Raw genomic sequence first — 19,189 nt, 5'->3', positions numbered from 1 at the left:
GTCGGTCGGTAGTTCACTTCGCTGTCGATAACGATGTGCGAACAGTTTGAGCACTTTTCACAGAGATGGCGCCACGAGTCTTTCAGTAGTTCACTTCGCTGTCGATAACGATGTGCGAACAGTTTGAGCACTTTTCACAGAGATGGCGCCACGTGTATGAAAAAGAAATTTTAGAAAGAAAATTATAATTTTTATTCGAATAAAATATAATTTCAAACGTAAAGCAACAGCAATGAGCATATTAAAACAATTTAAATAGCAACGTAATAAAATAATTTCAATATATAACATCTCCAAATTATGTATCATCATTCTGTTTATTTGAACACTAATCACTAACTTTGTACCGTCGTTGGAGAGATGGCAGTAAAATGGAATGCATTACGAGTACACTCTCTGTTTGAATAAATTTTCAAAATTCTATACGCGATATCTTTGAATCTTACGCAAGAATTATTCTACATTTAAAGTATGCATTTAACATTAAAACGAATGCAAAATAAATGCAAATATTCTTTTAGCATTCCCTTTTATCTAAATTGGTTCTGCTAAAAACAGTAACATGAAATTCTACTTTGCATTCGGATTGAAAAAGCAGGAACGTGGTTTAGAAAATATTTCACGTAAAATATAGACATTTTTTCAGTACATTTATCATAATTACGTAAGCCAAAAACTGCATCTTCCACGCATACACAGTATATAAATTAAATAATACAATATTCTTAACGATCTAAGTCCACATTAACGTAATTGATAGTTGAAGGATAGTTTGGCCTCCAGCGTTGTTATTCGAATTCTAATCTATCTTCCGGATCAGCTGCCGTCCATGCTATTACATCAGTTGTTCTGATCAGCACTTTTCGTTCACCGCATTCTGCCTGGAGAGTTCCACAATTGTCTTCGTTCTTATTAAAAAATAATTACTAACGCTAAAAAATGGTAAGTCAAAGACGCACGTCAATCATTTTCCATTGGAAACATAATGTAAACTATTCTAAAACTATGTATCGTATATAAAAATTGCTTAACCTACGTTTGACCTTCAACAGAGTATCAAAACGTATATCGTTCTCAATTCATCGTTTATTAACTGTTCCAATAAATTATACCTAATCTAACCACCTGCGTCGTTAAAATGTTTCCGTTTCATTATATATCCCTGAAAATTGAAATTAAAATCGAAGAAATGAATTATTTAAAGAAATGTACTATTATATTAGTGAATAAAGATATTATTAACTAATTTGTCTTTGAGTTACTGTTTGTACCATTTGAATTTATGCTTTTCCTTTTATTTTCTAGACCGAGCCACTAAATGTGGTCGTTACAGGAGCAGCAGGGCAAATCGCTTATTCTTTAGTGTATCAGCTTGCTGCTGGCCTAGTTTTCGGTCCAAATCAACCAATAAATCTCCGCTTATTAGATATTGAAGTTGCAATGACTAGTTTAACAGGTGTAGCTATGGAGTTGGAAGATTTAGCTCTTCCACTTCTAAGAGGTAGAAATATGAAATTACAATGATTATGCTAGATGAAATTTTTGAGATTATGTACTTGATCTAACTGAAACCAGATTATATTATGTAACATTATCATTACATAAATTAACTATTAGCTTGTATTAAATGCACAAGTATATTGTATTAATGTATATGTATCTCCTCTCTGTTCATAGAGATTGTTACTACATGTTCACCAGAAGTAGCCTTCAAAGATGCAGCTGCAGCATTTCTTCTTGGGGCAATGCCCCGAAAAGAGGGAATGGAAAGAAAAGATCTTCTGGCAAGTAATGTGAACATTTTCAAAGTTCAAGGGCAAGCGTTGGACCAATACGCTCGAAAGGATGTTAAGGTTTTGGTGGTTGGCAATCCCGCCAATACGAATGCTTTGGTCTGTTCACATTATGCACCGTCTATCCCAAAAGAAAATTTCAGTGCTATGACCAGATTGGATCAGAATCGTGCTCAAGCACAAATAGCATTGTATTCATTTGTACCGGTAATTATACCGTATTTGGAAATCACTTATGATAAATATGATTGATAATTCACATTGTTTTCATTCAGGTTGACAAAGTGAAAAATGTTATTATTTGGGGTAATCACAGTTCAACCCTATATCCTGATGCTGCACATGCAACTGTAACTATCCAGGGCAAGACCATGCCAGTTCCATCTGCTGTAAGCGATGATTGGTTGCATGGTACCTTTGTAGAAAAAGTTCAAGCACGTGGCGCAAGTGTAATATCTATGAGAAAATTGTCGTCAGCGATGTCAGCTGCCAAAGCAGCTGGAGATCATATGAGGGACTGGTGGTTGGGTACCAAACCCGGCGAATGGGTTAGCATGGCTGTGATGTCTGATGGCAGTTATAACATTCCAAAGGGTCTTATATTCTCTTTTCCGGTCACTATAGAAAAAGGACAATACAAAATCGTTCAAGTAAATATCACTCTTCCTTTTTATATGTGAGCCAAACAGAAACTAATCTAAGAGCTTAGATAATTTATATTTACGTCGACTTTTTATAGGGTCTTACGATCAGTGATATTGCCAGATCAAAACTAGACATCACAACCAAAGAATTGGAAGAGGAACGTGCAGAAGCATTTAGTATCGTACAAGAAAAGAACTGACTAAAGTCAAGTTTAGCTGTTGCAGCGAAATTATAAAAAAAACGGAATGAAAAGTATTGCATAACGTTATGGATCAAGATTAATACATATATAAACTATGTTTGTCTTATCATAAATTTAAGATATCCACATAGATCTAATATACAATATATTATGTTTAACAAATTACATTGAAAAACGTATTATACTTTATAACGTTTTTTTTTGTTTTATTCTTTCCCCAAGAATCAATAATAATTTATATTACAGTAATAGTAACTATTCCTCATATCGATATCATTAATCAATCTTTTTCACATTTATATTATTCTCATATCTTCTTCTAGACACTATTATTACAAGTATACTGATTTTCGCCTATAATTATAATTATCGAGTGAGCATTAAGTAGCATATTGTACAAAGATGCAGAGTGCTCAGCTTGCCAAGTCTTCAGAACCGTTTTATTCATCAGAGAAAAAAAAAATTGTTTTCGATCACTTCGTAACCTTGTTTCTTTTTGCCTGTTATAATTTAGACACTCTCATGTGTCTTTACAAGTATGGTGATACGTTTATATATTTAATTAAAAGGACAAACATTTGAAGCTGTGAAAATTGGTCTAGATGCTAAAAAACATCATTCTCATTGTGATTAAGAAAAAACTTTGCACTTTGCACAAGTCAATTTTGATTCACATCTTGCGCGCTTCTATAACGCTGTATATTGCGTGTACCATACACAGAGGCAATCTAATAAAGAAAATAGAAATTTTCGTCGAAGGTGCTCCTCTTGCTTTTTTTTCAGTTTTTTTCTTTTTTTTTTACATTATGAATCACTTTCCAAGCACAACAATACTTCACAAAGAAGACAATACGGACATTCGTTCTAAAATGAGGAACTGTAAAGTTTTCGTTCCATAAGGACAGCAAATATACTTGAAAACAGTCGTGTAAATTACATTTGTTGAGAAAATACAATTTCTATTGTATTCAGACAAAATTCATAATATATGTATGGCCAATACCTGGAACGGATAATCTATCTCAGTTGTTAAGCTATAACTAAATACTTTTGCTGTTTGCAAGATTAAAGTAGTTTACTATTGGTTTTCAAGATACTTTTTAATGTGTTAACCTAAGATCGTTTTCCTATTAAGAAAATTTAAGTTCGTAACATAAAGTAACAGAACAATGTAACTTTTCTTTTTTGTAGTTAGTTACATTTACATATTGCTATCGAACTATAGGAATTTTTAAACACGCCAACGCATAAAACTACATATTTAAATATTTATAATACATTGAATTCCTAGCAAATTTTGTTAAAACAATTTTGTATATTATAAATGTTTTCCGTTCCAGGTTACACGTTAAATCATTCCTGTAAACCTGTACCGATTCTTATCGAACAATTGTTTTAGCTTTTTTTTTTTTTTAAATAACATCAAGGCCTGACTCGGCTTTCGTGCATAAATTGCACGATTTAATCTGTGGGTCAAAGTTCGATTCGCACGTTTTAAAGAGCGAGTATTTCCGATTACATGTTATTATCATAGCTACTCCTTGCCTGGACAAAAACTGAGATTAATTTAAGTGAAATCCTCTCTCCCTAGTCGCTGCCAAGAGTCTTTCTTTAAGTATTTCTTCGGTAGGATACTCCGGTAATTTTAAATAATGAACACAAGTGTTCACAGAGGGATAACCACCTGAACCGGCGTCTACTTTTCGTACAACAGTCAATCTAGGATGCAAATTACATAATCCTCCAGGAGGTAAAGCTGAACATCCAGTAGCGAATTGTAAGAAAGCCTTCCTCTCCGGACCAGTCAACGACAGTAGAACGTTGACGAATCTTTGGAAACCGGGACTGTAATAATGAAAAAGAAGTAATTGTTTGTGAAACTTTGTTTCTCATTTTCTGAAAGATTATAAAAGACTGAATTTTTATTATTTTTTCCCACCGACCCTTCGTCTGTAAAACATTTTTACCTTTCTCTTGTGTAACCCAGTTTTGGCTCAGTATAATTGAGCAAATCCTCTCTAGTCCACTGTGGATTTTGTTCACCGCAAAGCATAGCTCTCACTTCCTCCGGGCTGAAAGCATGAAGTTTCTCCATCGGGAAGACTTTAGAAAAACCTGACTTGAATGACTCTAGTTGCCTCGCGATACCTCGATCGAGGCAGTAACTAATCGTCGTCTCAGCGTATTCCTTTGCATTCTCCATAGTGACTGAAATCTCTGCGCCACCCTCTACTAATTCTACCTGATCGTATCCAAATATTTTAGAACTCGGTGAATAAGTCATTGTTAAAGCCAAATCTTCGATCGGCACCGACATTCCAGATGGATGAGTGATGTTTATCGATGTTTCCTCTTCGCCAGAATTACGACCGTCGGAAAGCGTTCTATCACGTTTAGTAATTGCCGTTTGTATCTCTTTCAGAAATTCACCCCTAACTGGATCGACGAGTACAAGATCATCGATGTCTAATAGCCCAGCGTACCAAGACGGCGGTTCTAACGAATACGTCGTATCTGCTTCACCCTCTTCCGAAATAAAGCTGCTCGACATACTTGAAGACATACTCTCTTGAGTCACGCCATTGAGACCAATTTTTTCATTCACGTTGTTCGTGATATCTCCGTGACACATCAACTTTAGGAAAGGACGGGACAATGGTAAATCTACCAATCTATTATCCTGCAATACTTTCGCCAAGAACACGCCCAAAAACCAGAAGTACCGAATGGCACGATCACAAGTCGCAGAATCTTGCGGCAAAGGCGCTGGGAATAATCCGCTGGGTCGTGTCACGTAATAACCCGGTGGTCGAACCTGATCCCCGGATACTCGAGACTGCTCCGTATCAGACGGTTCTTCGTCATCACATAGCCACAAACCTAAGTCTTTACGCTGCAATTCAGCAGCAACTAACGCGAAAAACTCTAATGTTGGACCAAGACCAGTTCCTTCTTCGCCAACAAACTCAACTTCTAGTATACTCTTTCTACTTGCGTGTACCTACAACACGAAATAAAAATCCAACTCTTGTCAGATACAGACCTCGTTGACATTAATCCTAATAAATTAAACAATGACACACCTTCATTACTTGTTCAGCCCAGTCTAATAATTTCTCTCCCCTAGGTACACTGACTCTTTCGTGTTTAAGTCTGCCCACACGGAATTCGTGAATATCATCTCGACGTGGGCTTAAGCCTGGTGCCCTTTGCCTCTCCAGAACGGCATCCCTCTGCGTTTGAAGCCAGACAATGGATCGTGATGCTCCAAACGCGGTACAACTAAAGTATAATCGTCTGGTTTCGAATGGTAACAAAAATGGACAACTTCTTGCCAATTCCTCGCACCAATTCGGCAAAGCTCCAGCAGCTAATGCCAATGGATCTTGTATTTGTTGTACTATCTTGTTTGTGATCTTCTTCGAGGTAAAGTCATCTGGGTGAACCCAACACGTGGACTCTTCAGATTCATCATAATCGATGTGTTTACTATCGTCACGAGTAATGCTCAATACATAAACGTGTCTTAAAAGTTGCAACACATCCTCCACAGTACATACTGAGGAATTCTGTGTTACATTACGAGCATACAATGTGACGACTGGCGTTGCTCTTCCGGATGATTCTTCGTCTTTTGCATCTTTGTACGTTATACTATAAAACAAAGTTCAAGTTTATACACACTTATAAACCCTTAATTTTTAATTATACAGGGTGATTCACCACTACTCGTGTGACACATTTTTACATGAATTAAAAATAAAAGATAAATTACGTGTATGTTGGTTCCCATATTCTCCTTAATTTTTCTTGACGACTACCCAATTCTGTCAATTGCATTAATTCTTGTACTTGTTGGAATATACTGGCGTGCGGTTCCGTAAGCGGAAGTTCAACGTCTGACACTCCCGGAAGTCCCGGTCCTTTCAATGTTAAAGAGAGCCTTGGCGTTGGCAATGAACCTGATCGCGTATTTGACTGCGTTTCACTACCAGGTGGTGGAATTTCCAAATCTGTTGTCTACAAAGCATTTCATAATAGTAATAACAACAGTTATAATTAATTGCACCTTTTTATATTTTCGTTCAAATTACCTGATTGATATTAGTTCGACCAGGTCGTGGATCAAAAGCGGGAATCAAAGCCGAGAATTGTCGTTTTAGGACGAATTCGTCATCCCATGCCCGTCTCTTACTACTTTGAGGGGCCTCTTCTTCCACAAATGCCGCTAGAAGATTGCGACTTACCATTACCTCTTCATAATCACCATCGCAACCATCTCCTTCCTCTTCGTTTTCTTCATCGTCTTCCTACAAAAAGAAACGAGAAGAAAAGAAAATAAATATTCATTTCTTCCAAAAAAAATATAATTATATGGATAAGGCGTGAAAAAGAGAAAGAGATATTTTAAAATAAAAAAATATTTAACATACTTCTTGATCGTTTTCATCATTGTCCTCTTCCTCTTCGAGAACGCCAATTTCATCATCCTCCAATTCAGTTAAAAGTGTTGGTCCACCTGTAGTTCTACCGCCACTAGCACTAGAACTTGCAATACCTCCGCAAGATTCCAAAAAGTCTTCAAGGCTAACCTGCAGCCATAACTGCTTATTACATTATATAGAATCATATGCTACACTTCAAGATTTTATATTCATATTGGATCGTATGAAAATCGATGTAACAATCTTAAGAATTAAACAATTTTTTATTGGATATTAGGAAATTTTACCTGTTCACTATCGCTACTTGTACTAGTCAATGACATTGTAAGTGCTTGTCCTAAACCAGGCCCAGTCGTTGTTGTAACACCGCTGCCAGCCACTTGACCGCTGCTGGTCAAGCTTGGATAACTTTGAGCGGTACTGAGTAATCCGCCAGGAAAATTAGGACTGAGGGCAAGCCGTACTAAACTCGATACACAATTAGGTCCGCGTGAATTTGAACCAGTGTTAGAATTTGAAGCAATATGCTGTCCACCTGTAGGTCCTAAAAAACGTTCCATATTAGCAATTTTAACTGTTGCAACACGTTCAACGAGTCGAGTTAGTAGAAATAAACAAAATATCTATAAAGTTGATATGAATGATCAAATGCAACTATTTGTAGCCTCAAAGATCCTGAAAATCAGGATTAAACAGTAAAATTACCTTCTATATAACTAACTACATATATTTACGCGAGCTAATTAGTTAACCGTGGTTGTTCCTATCCCACTTGAATAATCATTACATGCATTTGTTTACAACTACTGATTGGACTCATTGAACATAGTACAATCTATTAGAAAAGACACGTAGACAAATTTGACCAACTTAATTCGGTACAAAAGAGGAAACATTAAATGGTTAATTAATTAAAAATTAAAGTATTAATATGCAAATACTGCTAAGCAACAGTACATGGGCACTAACCCAATGTTCGCCTTCGCGCCATCGCAGTAAAGGTTTCCAATAAACCAGTAGCAGTTGTTGGTTCCAAAGTATTATTAGCATCAGAACAAGCAAGGTTGGGAACAGATACAGACATAGGATTGGTAACGACAACAGGACACCCGCCTGTCGCGTTTTGCGTAGACGAACTAGCTTCTTTGTCCCGACTACATTCTTTGGCAGCTAGTTTAGAGGAAACACACTTAGTTTTGTCATTAATTACAAAAAAAAGGTTGTAAATAATAACGAAAAAGCAAAAATGTACACTTTTCCGGTATTGAGTTGTATGAACAGTTCCTTTTTATAAAACAGGTTTAGACTTAATGAATGATTAAGAAACACGATTAAGAATTACAATCATACCATCGGTAATTCCGGAGTGAGGCCTTTGAACAGATTTAATCCTTAGTGAATTTTCCTCTAGTTCACCCGACACACTGATTCTAACAGGCACTAAACTAAGTAACTCTCCGCTTAAAAAGCTATTAGTATTATTGCGTAATCTGTCAGCTCCTTCTCTGACACGGTCTAACATCTCGGTAGCCTCAAGACTCAATAAACCAGACCCTGGCTGTAAAAGTATTTTAGATTTTTAAACTCTACCAACAAACACGCTAGATATTATCATAATCTTTTCTCCTTAATAAGTATGCGTATTTCACACCTTATTTCCTCGCACGGTCGCAAAAAGTGGTTTCGAACTACTAGATGCACGGTTGCTGTTACTGTTGGCAGGACAATCAGTGTTAAGGGCAAGACTCTCAACAATTGTTGCCAGATCACTTGTCACAGTAGTGTCAGGCCTAGGATGTAACACAACGGACAGCTCGCCCGTTGAATTTGCTCCACCCTCACCCGTCACAGCAACAACTGCTTCGGCACGAGCAACCGATAACACACTTTCTGCTATCGATTCAGCGGCTTGCTGCTTGTCGTAAATGCAAAATTTATACTAAATTATACAACCGATTTCCCTACTATAGCAACACGCATCAATGCTTTTTACTTTATGCGGAAAATAATATTATTAAAACACGCTATTCTATATATAAATAACAATAAAAATTCAATTATACCTTAGCTGCCAAATTATCCGCGCTTGCTGCCTGATCTGTAGAAGCTACTGAACCACGCATTGCGCTATCCGTGCAATCTGGTAAACTAGGAGTGCTACTAGATTTTCGTCCATTTAAAACACCGCTATTACTTTTACTTTTTATCCCGCTATCTGTATCAAGACCTGTACCGACTAATCTCAGATCGTATTTCCCTTCTGCACCCATTCTATAAGAATTGGAACCACCATGATCCCATGTTACGTCTATCCAACCATTATGCATTTCCCCAGTTACCGTGCCTTCACCTGAGATGATAAAGGAAATTTGTTAGGGAGGACAAATAACATTCCATCTATCTATTCCAATTTATGAGAAACGTACCTGGAGGAACACCATCTTGATCTCTCCACTTCCAATCCAAACCCCTGACCACTCTAGCGCCAGCGACGAAATGACGAAGCATGTGAGACTTGATCAATCTTCGTTGCTTTCGAACACCAGCCTCAGCTTCTCTAGCTGCACGTCCCAAATCCTCGCAAACTCCTGTAACCTCTCCGTAAACTTCAAAACCAGACACCGACAGATAATGAGTTTGACCAGAAGCATTCTTTCCGATTTGTTGTAATCGTAAGTGACGCCATCCTTGAGACTCATCAGATGGAGGCTCCAATGTCCAAGTGGCTGTGCTCCCGGGTTCGTTCAACGATGAATCATCTACGTGAGCGTATAAAGTGGTCCAAATTATACCATCCTTTGATGCTTGAAACATCCAATTTCGCAAAGCACTTCTACCATATCCTCTTGCGTGTCTTAATGTGTAGGCAGTCGGAATAATCCAGACCCCTAAGTCGATCGAAAACCATGCGCGTCTATCGTCGTTTGTATGACAATTCAACGCAGACGGATCGCGACTTAAGATATCTTCGAGATGACCGTATGGTAGATTCCTTCCGTTACTCGATGTAACGACAACTAAACCATACTGACCGGGATTAACCCATTCGGAACAAGTTTTCGCATTTGTACCGATCCAATATAACAATCCGTTCTCGTCGAAGTCGTATTGGTACTTGAAGGGTATTCTACTCCCTTCTTTTAACTTCCTAACAAATGTGAACGTTGACCTATCGTGGTCGTGCCATTGTTTCGCTACCATTTTTAATAAATGATTTTCCAACTGTTGTATAGTGCTCAGTGGTTCCATCTTTAAGCTACGACCAGATCTATCAATTAAGGAGCTCTCGCCGGCTGCCTTTTCCAATCGGAATCGCAATCTCCTCGTTAAAATTTGTAAACCATAACCCGAACCTGGTGTATCGTATAAATAGACAGGTAATTTCTCAATAGATTCTAACACTGAAACCAACTTGTGGACTAGAATTTTAGCAGAGTTATGCTCCTTATTGGCATCCTTCGAATGGAAACAGTTCTTGAACACTACTATTCTTTGCATTCTGAGTTTCGTTGCTCGTAATGTAGGCGGTTGCGGCCCAGGTGGGGCCGCTAATAACGAAAGTAAAGCTTGCACAAGACCACTGGAATGAAGCTCGTATGCAGAAACTCTTCCTTCCTCGTTTAACAGATCTTTAAGTTCCTCTAGCGCGCTTTGTAATATATTGCGCCATTCCCGATTTCCCGACTGTTGTTTTTGGCAAGCCTTCTCTATCTGACTGACAATGACTCCGAGTTTAGCGACAACACCACGCGGTGCAGCTTGGGCAGCCTTAAAGTAACATTCGTAGATATCCTGAGCTTGTACTTTAACTTTCTGTTTGATAGCTTCGATTTTCGATCTCAATCGTTTTCCTCTTTTACCAGCCCAGCCTGCTGCAAATTCTGGACCTAGTGATAATAAAAAGTAATAAGTTGTAGCATATGAAATTTGTCTTATTTCTATAGACATTTTATTGATGTTATAACTTGGTGAAAACTGAATACACACCTAAACTTGTTTCTGCTGTAAATGTATGTTTAGTACCCCGATTTGATTCAAAAATAAATCCTGGCAAATCCTCTCGCAAAATAGTCGCTTGTTGCTGCCCATCGCTATTATGTATACATAATTCGCTCTCTTTTCTACTGGATAATGCCCAATTCCCTACAACCAAGCGGGTCGTACCAGGACGTGACAGTACAGGTTGACTCACAGAATTTGGTTTTACTTGACTTCGAGCTCTTTGCAATTTCTCCAAAAACTCGCCGCGATTCTCTGCAAAAGTATACATTCCAGTAATTAAGGCAGTTAATAGAACCAACAAGTGGGGTGAAAATTTTTAATGAACCGAATAATGTTGTGGTAGAAATAATGTTTTTTTTTTTTTTTCTTTAGGTCATGCAGAAATAAAGGAAATATCCATGCGACTGACGTACATGTCACGTACACTGGAGGGTAGGAATTGGCGTACGCGACTAGAACAGTTGGACATGTCTGTACCTACCTTCGGTGGTAAGCGACTCTGTGTTCCTCTCTTTTCCTGTAGGCAGTTAGTAAAACCAGTTATTTACTAAACTATTCCCCGTTGCGAAAAGTTAATCACAAATGAAAAGATATAACATAAAAAAGAAGTAGTCTTGAATAGAGTCAATTTATCTATCGCAAAGAGTGTGTCTGTATGTTTGCTTTGTATGCGTGTACACGTGTGTACATGTGGAGGTGAAAGAAACACTTTGACAAGACAGTGGCAAGGTGGACGAAACATAGGTAATGAATTTTCATGTGTTAATATTTAGAAAAGAAAAAGGAGGAACGCACCTGTTGTGTCTGTTCCGCCTTCTGGGCTGCCGCTAGAGTACATCGTCGCCAATTTTCCGTCTAGTATAAACCTGAACCATCCATTACTTCCGTTTGATAACTCTAAGGCAATCGCGTCGGACCAGACGTACAGACAATCGCGTCCTCTACAGATACACCAATCTCGCCAATGGTAAGCTCTTCCAATCAAAAGTTCTCGGGCGTCTTCCATTCTTTGCTCTTCCGACTGATTAGATTCTGCTTCCGGCTCTGGGGCAGTCTCTTGCGGCCCAGCCAATGCTGCGACTTTTGAAAAGACTCCCAAACGAGCAAAATGTTCTAGAAATTCATCTTTGCCTTTTATCATCAAATCCTGTATCATTTGCAAAACCACTAAGTGTCCGTCCTCATCCTCCTATCAAGATTAAAATAAAGAACACGTTTTAAATATGATCCCATACTAATATGGACTAAACGTCCAGTTAACTCAAACAAAGATTTCTGGCTCTTCTCTCTTAATTCAATGTGAAATAAATGCTACATAGATTCTTACGTAACATCTATGGTTTTTTTTTTTAATCATATTGCGAATGGCACGAATATAACAGCACAAATCATATTTATTACGCAAAACAATTACGCGATCCATCGAAATCACAAGCAAATGCCCATTAATCCCATCAGCAGCAGGCAGACAGTCAATACAAGTGGACAACCAGCTTCATGTCTAATCTATCATGATTAACACCAGCTCTGTTTAGAGCAATTTCACTGGCCATTCACTGAGAAGTCTACGTGTGTCCTTTGCTGTTATTATTTACGAAATTTGTACCCCAATTGTCCTCTTATGTCGAATTCTGTTCTATAGAACAAATTGCAAATGGACTCTATATATATACCAATGCATATAATTCAAAAATCTCTACTCCATATTACGTGGATACGTGTTCATAGTATTCATACAAGACGTTATAAATAAAAAATTTTCTCAGCAAAGGAATGTAAGACATGCGCACGTTTGTTAGATCTCACGCTTTATATGAATTGTGTCATAAGTACGTTATGTTAATGGAATCTTTGCATAATTATTAATGAAATCAGTAAAGAAAGAAAAATAAGGTTTCATGAATAGCGTATGGGGGTGGGGGAGGGGGGCACAAAAGATGTTTCAACTAGAGACTGGCAAATATACAACAGACGTTACCGTCTTATCAACAATGTAGTTCAGGGAACTGGAATGCTTGCGCGATGCGAGGCAACGCAATTTTGGGCCAATTATCGGCTTGAGAGGCGGAGGTGGTGGTGTTGGTGCTTTTATCTCAAGCTCCTGTGAACAATCTTAACTAAATCACTAGCATTGTCTGTTTAGCTGCCTGTCTGCCTGCATGAATACTAAAGATTTCAAAAAAACATCAATTAATCTCATCATAACAATTTATATCCATCTTACACAGGTCCTAAAAATATTTGCACCTCAAAGCCAGGCTAGCTCCTATATTATGTAACCAAGGAATTAATCAGTGATTAGTCGCTGCATTACTATTCGGCTATAAAACTGCACTAAACGATTACGGCCAATCTAGCTTTAAGAGATGCAAATTTATAATCTTAACTAAAGAAAAAATAAAATAAATTTGTATAAAAATACGTATCGTAGGTTTACCTCGTTGTCCAATACATTGGCGATCACTTCCACGAGCATAGCACCGCAACTTCCGGTTCTATCAGAACCACACGTTTCAACGAGTAACTCCGGCTGTATATAATGTACCATCTTCCTGATCAAGCTTAAACTAGCTTTTCTAACGCTTGGCAACATAGATGACTGGAACGTTGCGCAAAATACAGGCAACAATCTTTTCAGATATACCGGAGCCATCTCAGGATCACCTTTTGGCTCTGTGAACTCCGCTTCTGTCTCTAACTTCCGATGTTCTTGGTTAGGCAACATCCACTCGCCAGGAGATTGTAATATAGCCGCGACTTCCCTATGTCCTTCGTCCACGCGTTCTCTAGCTTTATCCAGTGGTGTTTTCCCGTCTTCGTCCCGTAAATCAGGATTTGCTCCATGCTTAAGTAATACTTTAGCGATAGCCGGTCTTCCAAAGCATGCAGCATAATGCAGACTAGACGATCTTTGACCTTTGTTAACATCCGCTCCTCTATCACACAGAAATTCAACCATTTCCTGCGTCCCGAAAGCAGACGCCCAGTTAAGTAATGTTTGTCCAACATCATCCATAAAATTAACTCCAATACCACCAGAATCTATGGCTTCTATTAACGCATCCGTGTCTTTCGAACGAATACAATCAATCAATTGTCTGTGAGACTTTTCTCCGGCGCTTTCTGGTCGTCTGAATCGCGGTAATACAGGTCCAGATGGACCACCACTAGTATTCCGACCTAATGCGGATCTTCCCTCAAAGAGCAATACCAGTAGTAGATCGACCAGTCTCATAGAATCGAGTGCACATCGTTCGTCTCCCTTCAAAGCTTTCTCAATTGCATCTGGCAGCTCAGAACGTAATAAATCATGAGTTATTGTAGGCGATCCTCTGCAAAGCGTCGATAAAAGACTAATTATGGTGGAAACGGATGCGGAAGAGTTCGCTTCAGGGGTAGGAATAGTCGATGCTGTAGTAGAAGGCGGTGGTGTTTTGGGATTTCCAGAAGTAGTTGCTATTGCTGTACCAGGCCCAGCTGCATTTGACAGTCTGTAAATGAACGTAAATAGAAGTTAGGATATGGAGTATTTTCGAATAGCCTGTGTAGTATCGATACATTTAAAACAAATACTTGTATAAAATAGTTAACAAAAATTGCTACCTGTACAAGAGTTCAGACACTAGTCCATGAGAAGCTAATGGAGCAGGGTCTGTGTTTCTACGTGAAAATCTATCAGCCAATGATGCGAAGCAACGAAGTGCTCCATTAGCAACATGTGCATCCTCGTGTCTAAGTAATGTTGATAGCGCTTCAACGCAATCTGGCAAGGATTTATCTTGAGGTTCTACTTTTCCGCATAAACGGGTAACCACAGCCATTGCTGAGTGCAGTGTATCTCTGTGTACAAGAGCTCCATGTTCTCGAATGAAACATAGAGCACATGGAAGGCCACCAGCTTCAAGCACAGCACCAGCTTCCCTAGCGCAAACGAGTTCTAATGCCTGCGATATAAATATCAATATATTAATATCTTCTTTGTTATAATACACATATCATATACATAATTAACAGCAATCAAATAATACAATACCTTTATGCACTGTTCAGCCAAATCCCTACTAGTTCTAGAACCTAATCCAGCTCCTGATAACCGGCTGCAAATTGCTTTCACAGCACCTTCCATAGCTATTACTCTGCGTATACATTCCGGAGAAAGATCAAAGTAATATGTAATGGCTCGAGCAGTCACTTCTAAAACGCTATCTGGTGCAAGTTCATCCAAAAAGATTCTACACAGCGCAGGAAGAAATGTGCGTGGAGGACAGCTAAAATAAACAATAACATAATAATATTACAGTTCATTCTGTTAAGAAGATTGATATCATAAACGCATATAACGTACCATTCAAAGCATCGGTCAACATTATCAGACATAAGCAACAACATGCATAATTGCTCCAAAGCAATTAACTGCATGTCTCTTTCGTCTCCTTGACCCATACTGAGCCATTCCAATAAAGTTTCGGGATCAACATCAGCCATCTTAAGTTATGAAACAAAATAAGTGAATATTATATGAAAATAATATATAAGTCTTATTAGATGAAACATCGCAAATAAAATTAAAGAATAAATTTAATACTTATATGATAACAAAGAAGCAAAATTTTGATCAAAAATTTCATTGTTTTAGAAGATAACTTACCTTGCAAGTTTTATAGCACCAATTAAATATATTTCAAACTGACAATCTGGAAACAAAGCAAAAATAAGTCTCAAGTATGATATATACATACATGTATATAATATATAACATACATACATATATATATATATATATGTAGACACAAAGTATAAATGCAAAACTAATCCTACTTAATAATGCAATGTCATTAGATAGTGTCTAAAACATACTATATTTAATTTACAGAAAGACTAACAGGAACAATACAAAGGAACAAAAATAAATGAACAAAATTTTTTATGATACGTCTATATTAAGAATTACATTGACAGCATTCTCCCTCCTTAGTTTCTTTGTGGCTAATAAGACAGGAATTCTAGAATAATTCAACTAAACAAATATCACTGTAAAGTAAATTGGAAATTGGAAATTGCAATTCTGTAAATTATTGAGTATAATAAATATACACACGTGGTTATCAGCAAAATATCGTGAAATTATGTTTATCGTCGAAACACAAAGAAAGATGAAAAAAAGTTTGTCATGACGACGGCTGTAAGCGTGACACTATCTTAATAACACCGTGTAACCTTCAGGGAATTTAGAGGAGCAGTTGCTGTGCAGGTGCACATCATGAATTCAATATGCATAAGAAATAATTATCTATAGTGTGGTAGATACGACCTGCTTACACCAGGGAAACGTACCGTTGTGCACAGTATTCCATTATTCGGAAGGGGTCAAGTCGCCATCCTTCCAAAGACGTGTCGTTTTCCACGGCGAAAAACAACGTAACGATATCGCCGTGCTTGGTCCGTCAGCGACACGAAAAGTTAATCGCACCAACGGACCGATGAAGCACTCCTCCGCACAAAAAGATCTCACTTTACCCTAGTGTCGTAGTATATATTTCGCCATTTACACGACGTTCAGTATAGTTCAGTATCACAACTCGCAACTCTCTAAAAGTCGTGTTTCCATAAGTGCGCACGTCGACCAACGATTGCTGGCAGGTTTTCATGGAATCTTACACAATTACAATTACTATAATACGACGATAATTTGATATTGCGCTACCAGAGGGCACCTTTGTCCCATCTCTACCCGCGCTTTTATGAAAATTTAAGCGACATTCATTTATGTATCAGAACCATATAATAAAAATGGAACGATTTCTTTTTTTAAATTTATAACAAAAATAAATCATACATTTTCTGTACATTTTCAGCATTATGTCTTACTTTAATAATGTTAATACTTGAGAACTTTAATAGAATCAAGTATAATTATTGGTTTGACAAGAACTAGTAAAATTGTACGCATTGATATAACATACTGTTATTTTGCTATCATTATAAAAATATTAAGTTACATTGTATTTCTTCCTATCTTTCAATGAATCTTTTTCTTGCGCTCCATTGCTAAAACATTAGTGTTGTTTAAGTAGTGTACTTTTATACATTATCGTATACTTGCAGCGTTCACGCTTACCTTGTCTTTCTGCTATAACTTCTTTTCTTCTTTCTTTAAACCGAGTAGATAAATTTTCTAACATACTTTCAATAAAATTATCAAGAACTATCGATCTATTCATGGACGATATTCGTGTTCTACACACTGGACATTCTTTCTTTTTTCTATACCAGGAATTGATACAATGGTGGCAGAACGTGTGCATACAATTTAACGTTGTTGCTTTCACAAATAGTTCTGAACATATGGTACACGTTAACTGTTCATCCATTATATCATTAACTTTATTAAGTACACTTTCTTGTTCTTGAATATCTACTGTAAGCTGAGAAGCAGCTGTTAAATCTATTGTATCAATGATTTGAAATTCTGAAGGGTTATTTATAATTTCTAAAAATATGCAGCTTTCGTTGATATTATCAGAAGGACCAGCAACTGTTGGCAAAAATGTAATTAATCTATGAAAATTCATTAAAGGGCTTAATATATTCTTACTATGAAAAAAAATTTGTACCATTGTTTTGTATTGTATCTACTTTGGCTTCTTGTTCTTTCAAAGCTTTTTCTGTCTGTTTTAATTTTTCTTCCAAAACTGTCTTTTCACTTAACAGTTGAGCCTGTATACATTTCTCTTCTTTAACTCTGGTTTCCATAACATTTTTCCATTCAGATTGTTGTTCTTCTCTCCACTTTTCCATTTGCTCTTTCATTTTCAACTCAAACATATCTTTTTCAAGTTTAGTTATGTTCAATGCTTCTTGCCATTTCTGTTTCTCTTCATTCAATTTTTTCTCAAATTGAAATCGTTCATTTTCTAGTTTCTCTAACAATTCAGCATACATGCTTTGCAAATGTTCTTCTTGAACACTACCATGCTCTATTCTAGTTTCTAATACTGTAATTTGCTGCTTAAGATCTTTGGTATCCTCTTTTGTAATACTCTGTTGTCTCAAAAGGTCTTCCAATTGCTGTTTCAATTCAACCTGTTCTTTCTGTTTTGTTTGCAGCTTGTCCTTTAAAACTTTTTTCTGTGATTCTTGGTTCTGTGCAAACGTCTTTTGCTCTGTAAGAACATTGTCTAATATCTCTTCATTTAACTTAGGCTTCTTAGGTGTATGCTCCTCTTTAGTAACAAGAGTAAAGATATATGTAAATTCCTCGGATGGACTAAACTGTACAATATCCCCATGGTGAAGCCTCTGGCTCATACCACATGTGAGTGGAACTTTGTTCACGAATGTAGCAGAAGAACTTAAATCTTTAATAGCCCATTCATTGTCTCCTTCGCATCTTAGTACACAGTGCCTCCTGGATATCATTGTATCCAAAATGATTTCATCATTATCTCTTGCTCGGCCTATTTTAAACTATTAAAAGATAGAAATATTGTTATTAAGAAAAAATGGTACTGACTGACCCTTGAAATCTTCGTTTTACGAGTTCATAATCCGTCTATAATTACAGACATGAAATCCGTATTTGTTATACCTCATTTTTATCGATGTGAATATCGTGAGCATAACCGTGTTTGTTGACTTTTATTAAAATGGGTACGCACAAGCCTTCAAATGAACTGTCCGGTGCTAGCCTCTTTTCCACTTTCGAACCTTCCATTGATAATAATTGCTCTATTGTAAATGAATAAACTAAAAAGGAGCATTGAATAATTAACTTCCTTAGTTTCTTCCTTATTCAATAACTGTATTTTATTGCTTCTTTATCGTATGTGCCCCTAAACACTATAAAACGTAAGATAAACAAAACAAAGCTGCTCAACGTGGTTAGTACGAAAATCTTGATCAAATTTTCTATTAGCAGCAAATAGGAAACAAATCGCGAAATGAGCACGTGGTAGCGACATCTTGCGGTAAAACCTGATACTAGATTAATATTCAAAAATGAAATCGACGTATACGCATTCGAAATTATTTATAAATTTTGTTAAAATAAACGATGAGGTTGATTCAACAAATTGATAAAGAAGAAGGGAAGATAGAAAGTA

General features: G+C 37.1%; 3 protein-coding genes across 11 annotated transcripts; 1 reads left to right on the top strand and 2 right to left on the bottom strand.

Annotated features, from left to right (window-relative positions):
* The first annotated feature begins 770 nt into the window (after positions 1-770).
* On the top strand, positions 771-2,646 carry Mdh1 (malate dehydrogenase 1). Its single transcript, XM_076909813.1, has 5 exons — positions 771-942; positions 1,306-1,501; positions 1,678-2,000; positions 2,069-2,443; positions 2,533-2,646. Exons 1-5 carry the CDS (start codon positions 940-942, stop codon positions 2,635-2,637), a joined length of 1,002 nt encoding a protein of 333 aa, XP_076765928.1. The 5' UTR covers positions 771-939; the 3' UTR covers positions 2,638-2,646.
* A 173-nt stretch (positions 2,647-2,819) lies between these two features.
* Positions 2,820-16,732, bottom strand: Ufd4 (ubiquitin fusion-degradation 4-like). 9 transcript variants are annotated; one of them, XM_076909799.1, is made up of 22 exons: positions 16,422-16,731; positions 15,736-15,781; positions 15,433-15,572; positions 15,121-15,355; positions 14,691-15,031; positions 13,525-14,578; positions 13,066-13,188; positions 11,883-12,276; positions 11,569-11,604; positions 11,073-11,339; positions 9,512-10,972; positions 9,149-9,435; positions 8,737-8,997; positions 8,436-8,643; positions 8,055-8,255; positions 7,373-7,629; positions 7,074-7,244; positions 6,735-6,950; positions 6,416-6,660; positions 5,724-6,294; positions 4,608-5,641; positions 2,820-4,485 (listed from the first exon to the last, which is right to left on the bottom strand). In XM_076909799.1, exons 3-22 carry the CDS (start codon positions 15,570-15,572, stop codon positions 4,203-4,205), a joined length of 7,785 nt encoding a protein of 2,594 aa, XP_076765914.1. In that variant the 5' UTR covers positions 15,736-15,781; positions 16,422-16,731; the 3' UTR covers positions 2,820-4,202. The 9 variants fall into 9 exon arrangements, with proteins under 9 accessions (XP_076765914.1, XP_076765915.1, XP_076765920.1 ...); XM_076909800.1 differs by having other exon boundaries at positions 7,074-7,232; positions 16,422-16,730; XM_076909805.1 differs by lacking the exon at positions 8,055-8,255.
* Positions 16,733-16,885: 153 nt separating this feature from the next.
* LOC143433097 (uncharacterized) lies at positions 16,886-18,929 on the bottom strand. The gene is made up of 4 exons (XM_076910228.1): positions 18,676-18,929; positions 17,702-18,554; positions 17,206-17,622; positions 16,886-17,135 (listed from the first exon to the last, which is right to left on the bottom strand). The coding sequence occupies exons 1-4, from the start codon at positions 18,799-18,801 to the stop codon at positions 17,107-17,109; spliced, it is 1,425 nt and encodes a 474-aa protein (XP_076766343.1). The 5' UTR covers positions 18,802-18,929; the 3' UTR covers positions 16,886-17,106.
* Positions 18,930-19,189: the final 260 nt, after the last annotated feature.

Source organism: Xylocopa sonorina, chromosome 2 (genome assembly GCF_050948175.1).
Source record: "Xylocopa sonorina isolate GNS202 chromosome 2, iyXylSono1_principal, whole genome shotgun sequence".
NCBI classification, from domain to species: domain Eukaryota; kingdom Metazoa; phylum Arthropoda; class Insecta; order Hymenoptera; family Apidae; genus Xylocopa; species Xylocopa sonorina.
Note: the sequence above shows the minus strand (reverse complement) of the source record. Positions and strands in the feature narration are given on the sequence as shown.

Excerpts from the sequence above, each read along its gene's own strand:
- LOC143433097 (XM_076910228.1), bottom strand. The coding sequence starts at position 18,801 with ATGGAAGGTTCGAAAGTGGAAAAGAGGCTAGCACCGGACAGTTCATTT. Across the intron at positions 18,555-18,675 it reads TTCACATCGATAAAAATGAG|TTTAAAATAGGCCGAGCAAG; the intron begins GTATAACAAATA and ends ATCTTTTAATAG. Across the intron at positions 17,136-17,205 it reads AGTTATAGCAGAAAGACAAG|CAATGGAGCGCAAGAAAAAG; the intron begins GTAAGCGTGAAC and ends CTAATGTTTTAG.
- Ufd4 (XM_076909799.1), bottom strand. The coding sequence starts at position 15,572 with ATGGCTGATGTTGATCCCGAAACTTTATTGGAATGGCTCAGTATGGGT. Across the intron at positions 9,436-9,511 it reads TCAAGATGGTGTTCCTCCAG|GTGAAGGCACGGTAACTGGG; the intron begins GTACGTTTCTCA and ends TTATCATCTCAG. Across the intron at positions 6,951-7,073 it reads ATGATGAAAACGATCAAGAA|GAAGACGATGAAGAAAACGA; the intron begins GTATGTTAAATA and ends TTCTTTTTGTAG.
- Mdh1 (XM_076909813.1), top strand. Across the intron at positions 1,502-1,677 it reads AGCTCTTCCACTTCTAAGAG|AGATTGTTACTACATGTTCA; the intron begins GTAGAAATATGA and ends CTCTGTTCATAG. Across the intron at positions 2,001-2,068 it reads CATTGTATTCATTTGTACCG|GTTGACAAAGTGAAAAATGT; the intron begins GTAATTATACCG and ends GTTTTCATTCAG.